This window comes from Nuphar pumila, chromosome 12 (assembly GCF_984573655.1).
Source record: "Nuphar pumila chromosome 12, dmNupPumi1.hap1.1, whole genome shotgun sequence".
Taxonomy (NCBI): domain Eukaryota; kingdom Viridiplantae; phylum Streptophyta; class Magnoliopsida; order Nymphaeales; family Nymphaeaceae; genus Nuphar; species Nuphar pumila.
The window spans coordinates 4,655,639-4,667,411 of NC_143260.1; the positions used below are offsets into that span (position 1 = coordinate 4,655,639).

Genomic DNA, 11,773 nt, shown 5'->3' on the forward strand with positions numbered 1-11,773 from the left:
GTGTTCCAATTGTGAAGAGCATCTGAATCTGATCATTCTATCTGAAAGCAGTACAAATGAGCGAATAAGCAATTTCCATATCCATCAGATCTGATTATGCACAATTTGAGTTCAATTTATATTCACCGGAACCTGATATAGATCACTGTTAGTTCTCGTCTTGCGCATTGACAAACATCACTAGTCCACCCCAAGTTCACCATCTCCACCAAACCAAGTTTTTCAAGGCCCCGTTTGATTGAAAAGTGACTTTTCTATGAAAGACACACGCCTTAGACAGCCAGGGCCCTTACGAGCTCCATGCTTGTCTGAGGCAAAACGCTTCCCTGGAGGGGCCCTATGGAAGGGTTTTCATATGATCCTGTAGGGTGGGACAAAACGTAAGCCTCACAGCCAGCTGCGTGGAGCCGTTCATTTTCCTTCATAAGGCATTTGTTTCACCCATTGTGGGGAATGAGTTGTGTTCCATGAAACAAACAGGTCCCAACCACTCACTCTGTGTATTGTATTCATCACTAACGCTTTTTGGAAGAGAAAAACTTTCATAGGAAAAAAAAAGTTTTGCCTGAGTTTTTGATATGAGAAATTTTCCAAAACAAGGTTTTTCGCTTGTTTGTGTAGCATGAGAAAAAGAAAGTGGGAAAATGTGAAAAAAATGAGAGAGAGGAGGTGGTGGTGGTGACGGTGAGATGGTGGGTGGTGGTGTGAGATGTGGTGAGATGGGTGGTAGAGTGTAAAAATAATTTTTTTCTTTGTAGAAAACATTCTTCTACTTTCTTCCATGGAGGAATGTTTTTTTTTATCAAAAAGTGTACTTTTTATAAAAACTCTCTCAGCAAAAAAATCTGTCCTTTGGAAGGGTAAGAAAATCCGTACTAATTTTCCCATTTTGCACCACTTTTCCTACATCTTTCTCGCTTCCAAATGTGCCCAAAGGATAATGTGGGTCAACATTCAATAAGTTCACTAAGGGGTGTTTGAATGTCATGGATCTCTAAGTAGATCCATGAATGTGTGGATTATGCCGATCATCCTTTGGGATACAACCTGTCAGATGTGGGGCCCAACAGCATACGGAGGGTGATCAGTGCAGCAACACACCAAAAGTGTTCAATCAGATCGCATTTGATCTGACCCCCTTTCAAATAGGAGATCTCAAATCCAAGGATCTGGGATCCTCATTTTAGGTCATTTTCTCCCAAAATCCACAGATCTTTAGTCCAGTGCACGGTGGTGGTGGTTTGTAGTAGAGATTCTCGGATCTCTGGTGTGAGATCGATTTCAATTTTCTTTAACAAATTCCAAAACAGCATGGTGGTGATTTGTTTTTTGATCATGTCTTCCTCATGCAATTACGTATTCCAATTGTTTGTTTCCTAGGTTTTCTTTTCAAAAAACTCTTCACTATTTTTCGTAATGATATGTAAAGCCTGTAAGAAAGCTAGCATCATGGCTCTATAACTGGTGGGCTCTCACTGGATGTGTAGGTGCCTTTGGCTGGTAGGTTTCTTAAGGGCTTGGGTGTCGGTGACTCCACTTGGGGTTTAGGTCTTAAGAGGGCACGCCGCACGCTCATTGAGTAGCCTGATTGTAGGCCAGGGTTTTTAATCATAAAAAAAAAGATATATAAACCCTGTTGAGAACAGCTAGCATCAGGGTGAAACGGGAACATCAAAATTTGCATCCTCCTGTAGTCAACTTATCTGTCTTGGGAATGTGCAAGTCCCTAGATATTAATTATATTTAAAAATAATTGCATGACTCCAAAGTGAAGTTGAAAACAAGTCTCATCAACCTTTTTGTTAATTCTATTATTACTTTACAACCTTGCACTAGCGTTTGCTTTGACTTTAACCTATCATTGGCATTTCTCAGTCAGCAAATATTAGAATTATCTTAGCTTAAGTATATATATATATATATATAGGTTAAATCTTGAGTTCTAATGAAGGTACAGAACTAATGAAAGTAGAAATCATAGGTGTAAGTTGTAACTACTCAATCTAACCAAATAGATGTGTTCAACCTGGTTTGTTTGCTAAGGATCAAGGATCATATTTTTTTTATGTAAAAATGTAATTTTTTGAGTTATGAAATTTTGGCACATTGTGGGCCGTTTGATTTTCGAACCCCTTTAAAAACCTTTTTTTTTTGTCATAATCACATGATTCAAAACAAGTTTCATACTAAACAAACCATGTACGTAACATTTGATCTACAAAAAATTAAGTTCTTTTAATGAAACTCATTTGTTTCGTACCTTTCATTAGTAGCCAATATTAACCTATACGTATATACTGACGGGTAGATGGGCCTTCAAGACAGGAGCACATGGCCCGGCTTGGTCACTTCAAAAGGACCAAGCTAAGATCCAAAAAGTCAGTCTGGGTCATTCAAATGGATCCAACCCATCCACCAACCTTGAGCCGGAGTTGCTGGTTTGTTTCACGTGGTTTTCATGGGAAAGTGCCATAGTGGCAGGTGTTTCCCACCATGATGAAACAAACCATGCTGGTTGTCTATGCGCCAATGTCTCCCACCGCTTTTCTTTTTCTCATTTAAAAACCCCCTTCACACCTCCTCCCATGTTGGGGTGTCAATGAGTCGGGTTTGACTTGAACCTGACCGTACCAAACCCTACAGGGTTGGGGTTTGGTGATGAATAAGAAGATCCTATTAGGATATGGGTCGAATCTGGTCTGATTAATATATGGAGCTGGGTATGGTTTGTGAAATTTCATACCAGACCTGGGTTGACCTGAGTTCTGACCAAGATTCATAATTTTCAATGTAAAAAAGATAAAAAATATATTATTTTAATCCAGGTTTCTAATCCTTATAGGAACTAGGTATGGTTTTTCTTATGGTGAGTCCGATTGGATCTAGCTTTGAACTCGGTACTATCATCTTAAATCAGGTCTGAATCTAGTTTTACATGGGTCTGAACCAAACTTGACCTGTTGACACCCCTACTTTCATGTGAAAGGATTTTCACAAGAAAGCTGATCTGGCAAGAGTTTTTAGAAACTTATTCTCTTTCCCTTGAAAATGCCTTTCCTTTCATGGGAGGGAAAATAAACAGGGCGATATATGTAGAGGATATATTATTCTCATAAACCACTGAAGTGGTATCCCATGTGGTAAGCGGGGTCCTGTGCCAAGCTGAATGCCCAAGTTCGAATCTCTCTGCTACATGGGTCTTAAGAGATATCTGGTAAGGGTCGGACTAACCCCTGTCTTCCAAAAAAATAATTAAAGCTTTAAACGGTTCAAATCCAAGTTAGATCTTCAACCGAATCTGAATCCATAATCGGATCCAAATTCTATTATCAAGTTTTGCATCCCAATTGAATTCAAGTAAAAGCCGGATTTTATGCAAGTTGGATCCAGATTCAGTTTTGGCTGATCCCCAACCCAAATGGACTGTGAATTTGAATCCAGATCCGATTAGGTCGGGCTAAATGCCTAAATCAGACCCGAGTCTGACCCATTTACATGCTAAATAAAAGGAATAACCAACCCTGAATTTGTAACCGGTTCGAGTTATGTCGACCGAACAGACCCGATCCATAAACAGGCCCTGGCTGGAAGGATAACGACGCCATTAAAGGCTTGCCTAATGAGGGTTTGGCATATTAAAGTAAAAGTCAGGGCCAGCCCTGATTTGGATCGCGAAATAGGCGGAGGGGAAACGCGTTCTAGGATCGGAATTTTCGGGATTTCCAAACGCCGCTCGAGGGGTGGGGGGCCAAAGTTCTTAGTAGGGACGGACCCCAATGCCCATCCGAATTTAGTTAATTCTCCAGAACTCAAAACCCTCTTAATTCGGACCTATTGTTAGCTCAAGATCAGAGAGAGAGAGAGAGAAGCGAAAGGCAAACCCTAGAATCATCGACGCGTCTTGATCGTCGGATCCGTTCGCCCCATCCCTTCCCAGCCGTCCATCTCCCGATCCCGTTGGTTCTCGGCCTCTTCTTCCCGATCTCGGATTCTGGAGGTACGTCGTCCTCTTCCCGTCTGCGGTTTCCTCGATCTGCTTCTTTTGGTGGGATTTTCGGGGATTTTTTTCCCTTCATTCCGTGCGGCTGTGGTGATTCCAGGGAGGATTTGATTCCCGAATCGGTAGGTTTTCCGGGACGTTTTTCTCGATTTCTTTCGTTTTCGAGTTTTTTCTTCTGTTTCGGTGTTTGGATTCGTCTTCGGGTTTGGGATTTTGGGCGTACGGTTCATGAGAATCGTGCAGGAGGGTTCTTGATCCTCAGATCCTTCTTCACGATGAATTTGCCGACGTGATTTGCTGGAATCTGGTGGATCCTCGCGGATTTTTTTGTGTGAATTCTCTTCATTTTTAAGCTATCGAGCGAGAGAAAATTGGTTTTATTGGATGTTCCGTTTTCTTCCTTGGATTTACAAAGATGCCTTGAATGCAAACACTGGAGTTTTACGTTTGGATGGGCGAGACTGCGGGCGATTCGGTTGTGATTGTGAATGATGAATTCGGTTCATTTCTTTTCATGTTTTAATTCTGTTAATCGTGGATATAACACAGTTGTGGTTGGGTGAGGATTACGGGAGGCGGAGATCGGTGTGGGTTGTTAAGAAGAGGATAGATGAAGCTTAGCAGGTTTTGGTAGCCGAAATGGAGCTAGCACTAGCAGCATATGGAATCAACATAACGAGGATATGGTAAACGTTGCGGTGGTTTATTAGGAAGCGTGGATTCCTGTATTGGATTTTGTAGGACGGATTTTAAAATTATGTTGGGTAGGGAGGATTGCGAAGTGCCCAAGAGAATGTAACCGATCTGAGCGTTGGTAACCATGCATCAAGAATCCGTACACGTTTCTGGTTGAAAATTTCTTGGGAATGCTGGTTGTGCGGATGAGGCAGCAACACGGAGAGATAAAGTGGATCCACCATGAACTTAGTTACGTCGGTTGCAGTTGCTTGTCAGGCTTGCATTGTGCAGAAATCGATGTCATCCATCCGGGTGCGCGTGATTTAGTGGGAAGGTCTTTTCAGTTGGAATAAGCGTGGTTGTTAATGAAGTACGCGATTCCATGGTGATTGACTTTACGTTAAGGAAATTTGGTTTAAATGCATCTCTAATGCAAATTTCTAAAGTGCACCACCATTAGGGGTTAAATGCCTCAGGCAATGAAGGGGCAGCTAATAAGTCTTGTCGATTTGTTGCAACTGCATTCTATATTGTATTAGTTTGACCAAATTCTCTTTTATATATATTTCCTTTGTTGGCCTGAGAGTTGAGAGGTGATATCTCTTTTACTTGGAGGGAGGGAGATTGTGGGCAATTCTCACATTTTCCTTTACTCTTTGAAGTCAGCAAAGTCCAAGGATTGTGGCTCGTGTGTATCTCTTTCTAGCTGTTTTTATTTTTATAATTCTTGTACTGTCATACTGTCACATTCGCCTGGTCTTTTTTTGTTACATTTTTTGTTAACGTGCTCTTTCTCAGGAATATCCTTGTAATTTTTGTACGGCATTATAGTAGTAACTTTTATTACTTTTGTTTTTTCACTAACCATTCAGTGTTCTGTTTCTAGAGGTGTCCTTGGATTTTCTCCCAATGATCTAGACTGTTTTTTTGTAGTATGTGGCTTGAAATAGCGTTCACTGACTTCTGTTTTTCATTTAGAGCTGTTCCCTCTTCTTCTTCTTTTCTCCATCATATTCCTTGAGGCCTTGTGGCATGTGATTTCTGGTTTTATGTGGTAAATTGTGTAAATATGTCTATCTTTAAGGCAGATTGTATTTGCCGATGCTGGTCAAATATTCTATCCATTTCTTTTGATTCAGTAATTTAGTTCTGAGGATCAACTCGTGTAGATTGGAGGGCATTGTGAGACTTTTGTATTGTTGTCCTATCTAGGTTATTTATTGTGGAGAGTGATCAGTTTTCTTATTACATGGATTGCTTGATTTGGATTTAGTTGCAAGGGAGCATCTTATTATTGGATATTCTGGGACCTGGGGTCATGCCTGACTTACTAGTCTTGTAGGTGCAAGGTGGCTTGTTTCTTGAGTTTCGAGTCAACTTCTTTCTTCTTGGATGGTGGAGTTGTTTTAACAGTTTTCAAGGTCATGATAACTGAAAGTTGAAAATCTGATTTGGGATTATAATTTGTCCTTTGGATTCGCCCAACTTTTATCTCATGCTTCTATGATGCAAAGTTAGCAATCTGGAACTATATATTTTGTGGATAGGGCTGGTAAACGAGCTGAATGAACCGAACAGGGGCTGTTCGGGCTGGGCTTATTTACAGCCATATAGTGTTCAGACTTGGCTCATATGGCTTGTGCGAGCCGATCCGAGCTCAGCTCGTATAGGCCCGAGCCAAATGAGCCGAGTCCGAGCTGGCTTGCCTAAAAAAAAATATTTTTTGAAAGGGTTCAACTTGTTCCATGCAAGTAAGCCCAACGACCCAATTGAGCTAACCTGCTTTTTTGACATTTGTAGAGCAATAAATTCTACATAAGCTATCTAAATGAGCTTATATGAGCCGAGCCGAGACAAACACCCGACTCAGCTTTGTATAATGAATGAGCTTGTGTTCGGCTTGCCATCCAAACAAACTGAACATGAATGAGTTTGGGACGAGCTGAACCAAGCCAAGCCATGCGTTGCTCAGTTCATTTACCTTCCCTATTTGTGGATATTTGAGATACTTTCTCTTGTATGTTTTGTATTAGTGGTTGCACATGGGAACACAATGTAGTCCTCTTGGTTATATGTTGAGATGGATGATGTTGGGACTCTTATATCCATGAAATGATCATGTAATCCCCATTGTTTTCTGTTATGCCCCATTGTTTTGTTCACTTCACACATGTTTAGAAATTTTTGTGTTGCAAGGAGCTATTTTTGATGGCATGTGCACTGTTACACATATCTTTATGCTATAGCTGCCAAATCCTATTACAAAAACTCATGTGGTCCGATACTCTGACTATGCATGTTTTCATTTCATTGTCTGCTGTTTATTGGATTCTTATAAACATTTTTTAGGTTTATTGGTGATTATACTTTCTGCCACTTCGAGGTTGCTCTGCAATCAATGATTGTTACTATGTTTTATCAATGTCAACTCGGACTTATTTGTATTCTGATGCCTGTTGTGCAAATAGAGAATGAAATATCTGTAAAAATCATTCTGGTGCTTTGGACTCTCATGGAGTTGTGCTTTGGCTAAGGATTATGGAGCAAAAATTTGGAGATGTCTCAAAATAGGCTATAGCGAAGGTGCATATGCACCCTTGAAGGTTCTAAATTTTGGAAGACTTTGTGGATAGTTGAGCTTGATGGTCTGCTTTTTGGTTTAGCTATGGTTTGGAAAATGAAACATTTTTGTTTAATAGATGTTGCAGCCAGTGGTTTTCCTTTCCCCCTTTCATTTAGCTTTTCTTTTTTCCTAGAGAAAGAATAATAATTTATTTAGCAATGAAAGAGGAGAGGACAGGTTTGAACCTTGACCTGTGGTTTCTAAGATTAAAAAAAATGATGTTATCATGTAACTATTGATTGAAGATGGTTGCATTAGTCATGGGTTACAATCTGGTCATAGTTTCTTGTGAATTCTTATTCCTTTGAGATTGCAGATATGCTCTTGAGAGTCTAGGGCAGGATGTTTTTGTCTGGCACATGAATAGGTGAATGACATTTTATGGTAATATTAATGCAGATGACACTATCTAGCACGCGGTTATTCAAAATATTTACAATTGGAGTGTAATCATTCTGCCAAGGTAGTCTATTTCTTTGATCGTTGCTCCCCTTATCACAATTTTGTTGAGTATCATGTATGAGAGGAAGTCCTATTTCTTATATGAGCAGTTCAGGAATGAGATCCTTATGTAGTCAGGCTTAGTTTTTGTATTCTTTTCAATTGTGATTGGAAATATTTCATTTGGTGCTTGAAATTGTTTTGTAATTGTCAGAAGTTTCATATGAGGTCAAACTCAAAGGTTTGGAATACCATTGACTTATGGATTCATGCAGAATTGCTGGAAAACTTTGTAGGCTTGTAGCATAAATGAATAGTGAAGTATGGGTGGTTAAGGCCAAGAGAGTGCCTGATTAACTTTGTGACTTTTAGGTAGGACTTGATCACTATGGCTCAGGTGATTGTGGCACCAACTTGTGCCGTTGGACAAGGCATTATACTCTTTGAATTCAAACTTGCAGAGAGGGTAGCATGTCACGCGATGTAAGTGCAACCAAAGTATTAGCAGTCATTTTGTTGATCTGTTTTCTCTTGAGGCTTATTTTGGACAAACAAAAGTTCAGTAATTGACAGATATTTAAATGGCAATTGAAAAAGGAAGAGAGGAAAACAATTGGGTAAGGAACAAGTCGTGGCCTGTTTAAGACTGCTAGCCGAAAAGATGGTGAGCTTCATTGTAAACATTAAATGGCCGATTGCTTTATCGAATAGCTGGTTCTTGAATATAATAGCACAAAACTCTCCTTGTGATCCTGAAATAGTTAATGGAAGTCAACTTCTTTGATCAATTGGCAAGTCTTTGGGCTTATTAATTATTTAAGATTTGCAGTATCTGGATCACTTGATGACTTCATATGATTGACAAATTTGAAGTTAAACTGGTATGTTATGAAATCCTGTTTTATGTCTGATCGTTAAACTCTGGTCTCTGTTTTTCTTCTTCTTCCTCCAAAAAAAGCAGTCATCAATATGTTGAGATGAACAGTCAATAAATAATTTGTCACGTAAAAGCTAAATCAGCATCTTGGATAGTGGTTTTTGAATTAAATGAAGCATTGTTTTTGTTGAAAGAGAGAAGTTTAGGACCCAAGTAACCTGTCGTCGAGTGTTTCAGTTTAGTAGAGCGGATGCATGGGACTTCAGTTTTGATGTTGGTAATTTTCCTACACAAATTGGTTGCCATTGGTTTTGACCTTGGGTTTGTTGTTCAACAATGAAAAGAAGTATTTCCTGATTTCCTCATATTTTGCAGGTAATTTCCAATCAGACATCATCATGTCGCCTGCATCCAAGTCCAAACCAAAGGAGAAATCCTCCACAAAGGCAGCCAAGGAACAGAAAACTCCTTCAAAACTGAATACTGGGAATGCTGGTACTGGTAGTCCAGCAAATGCTTATAACCCTGTCTCCGGCACATTTCACTCGCTTGAAACGGTAGCCGTCTTGTCTGCTGCATCCCCTAATGGGCGGTTCAGATCTATTGATGAAACTGATGATCATTCTGGTAGCTCCCTTGGAACTGCAGCCGAATATGACTCCGTCTCCAACAATGATAGCTGTTCTGGTGAGTCAGAAGATCAAAAAGAGAAGAGCTCTGCCTCTCTTCGACAAGAACCTCCCCCTGGCTCTGCATCCTCAGGAAATGAGAAGCGCGACAAGATCCGTCAGAAGAATGAGAGGAAGCACCAAAGGCAGAAAGAACGGCGTGCCCAAGAGCTCCAAGACCGCTGCACAGGTTACCTAATGTCGTGGAAGCTGGAAGCTCTTTCTCAACAACTTGTGGCTATGGGATTCTCATCTGATCAGGCAACAATGGCACTTATCCTGAATGAGGGCCGTGTTGAGGAATCTGTTGCATGGCTGTTTGAGGCTGGTGAGGAGGCACAGGCCGCTGAGGCAAAAGTTGGCACAAGAGGGAACCGTAAGATAGACATCACCGAAGAGCTTGCTCGGATGGCAGAGATGGAAATTAGGTTCAAGAGTACGCGGCAGGAGGTAGAACGTGCTGTTGTTGCCTGTGAGGGTGATCTTGAGAAGGCAGCGGAAGTTTTGAGATCCCAGAAACAGGAAACAAAGCCTTCAAAACCCGAAGAGCCCACTGATCCACCTTCTGGTAGCAGCACCAAGCAAGTAGCTGCCATGCCATTGACTGTTTCAAAGACAGGGACCGTTGCCAAGGTTGGAGCTGCTGCCCCGCCCATTCTGCAAAGACAAGATGAACGAGATTTCAACTATGCAAGCAACAGGCATGTTGTAGCTATGAGAAGAAGCCAAGGAAAGACGGAATGCACGAGGTCTCAACCGTCTCTGGCTACAGAGAAGTTGTGGCCAACTACTAGTGTGGGTCCCTCTGTGTCATATTCTCTGGCTACAACCATGCCTGTAGTGCCGTTGGCATCAAAGACCTTGCAGGCTGAGGCAAGGGCTGTGACGGTGGGTAGTGAGAGCAAGACCAGTGCTCAGACAGTGACTGTCAGGGAGCCTGTCATCGTTATGCAACGGCCTCAGTCGGTTAACTTGAAGCAACATTCAGCAACCAATGCCGGTGGTACCTCAGCAGTGGTTGGGTGGAATACTAAAGGTGGTGTTGGTATTGAACAGGTGAAGGTGCCGAGTGCTGGTCCTGTGGACACAGTACCCTCGAGTATCTCTACGTTGACTGCTGGTGCTCAATATCATCAGGAAGGTCGGTATCAGCCGTTTATGCCTAGTCCAGTTGATGCAATTTCCGCAAGCTGGAGTGCAGCGACTAGTATCTCCAGAAGGTTTGGAGGGGCAGCAGACCCTGCTTTATCTGCTGGAGGTGGATGGAACGCATCAGGGTCGCTTTCTGTGCCATCTTCACTGGGTCTGTTCACTGGATGGAGTTCGTCCGTGGCATCTGGTTCCCATTTCTCTGCTTCAACAGCAGATTGGAGTAGGGGCCGGTTGATGGTGGATTGTGACTACACCAACATCGACTGGAGCATAACACCATCATCCTGCATATCCTGGCCAGGACAATCGATGCAAAGGCAAGATTTTGCATCACTCGGTTCAAATGGTCAGTCTTATGAACCATGGTTGACGATGAATGACTCAAAGGTGAGGGGAAATGTGGGTGGTCTGTTTGGCTCTGGGTTGCCGGATGGTGGTGTTGCGACGGAGGCATCGTCTGCGTTGCATGACTGGACGTCTCCCTTTGCTGGGAAGGACTTGTTTAGTCTGCCAAGGCAGATCGTGACTTCTCCATCTCTTTAGTGAAAAAGGTGTTAAAAAGACGGACAGAATTGTGATTTGTCGTTCATGGTGCTATAAAATGCTGCCGAGTGCTGCATAACAAGTTAGAAAATGAGGTGATTTGTGATATCTGTTTCTCTCTCTCTGCTAGCAATTTTAAACCGCACAACTTTTGCGTTTTGCGCGACCTACCGTTAACCTTTGAAGGGAACAATATGCCGATTTTGAACTTTCAGTACTCAAGTTGAAAGGTAAATTGTTAGGTCACTCTCTTGGGGCACCATACCAGAAATAGTGGGCATTTTGGGCACCCTGGTGAGAAACAGTAAAGTGGGGATGTGGATTTTCCTGTCTATTTTTAGGCGGGTAACGGGCTGGCCTGGCCTGCTAATGGACCCGGACGGCCCATTGGGAAAACCCCAGCCCACTGCCTGTGGCCTAAACGGATTGGGCTGACCCATGGGCTGCCTGGCCCAGTGCCCACCTCTATTCCCCACCAACCCTTTGATCGCTCTGAAATTGAGCCTATTTAATTCAGTCTTAACCACTTTGACTTGCGGTTCGTCCGTTTGCAGGTAATTTACAATCACAAATCTTGCGTTTGGAACAAAGAGAGGTTTGCAATCAAGTTTAGGCTACCAACCGTTTTAGCCTTTTAGGAATTAACGATACGACAAGTCATTTCATTGGCAATTGAGTAGGGATCTTTCAAAAAAATCATTTCACTGGATATATCGAGTCGAGAGGGCAGGTTAGACATCTTTTTTAGCGAATAAAGCCAGCAATGCAGCTGCCCCAACTTCTTCCAGAAA

General features: G+C 41.9%; 1 protein-coding gene across 2 annotated transcripts; it reads left to right on the forward strand.

Annotated features, from left to right (window-relative positions):
* The first annotated feature begins 3,823 nt into the window (after nt 1–3,823).
* Nucleotides 3,824–11,097, forward strand: LOC149819728 (uncharacterized). 2 transcript variants are annotated; one of them, XM_089983818.1, is made up of 2 exons: nt 3,824–3,997; nt 8,995–11,097. In XM_089983818.1, exon 2 carries the CDS (start codon nt 9,018–9,020, stop codon nt 10,980–10,982), a length of 1,965 nt encoding a protein of 654 aa, XP_089839944.1. In that variant the 5' UTR covers nt 3,824–3,997; nt 8,995–9,017; the 3' UTR covers nt 10,983–11,097. The 2 variants fall into 2 exon arrangements, with proteins under 2 accessions (XP_089839944.1, XP_089839945.1); XM_089983819.1 differs by having other exon boundaries at nt 3,846–4,122.
* Nucleotides 11,098–11,773: the final 676 nt, after the last annotated feature.

Coding starts and splice junctions, on each gene's coding strand:
- LOC149819728 (XM_089983818.1), top strand. CDS start 9,018: ATGTCGCCTGCATCCAAGTCCAAACCAAAGGAGAAATCCTCCACAAAG.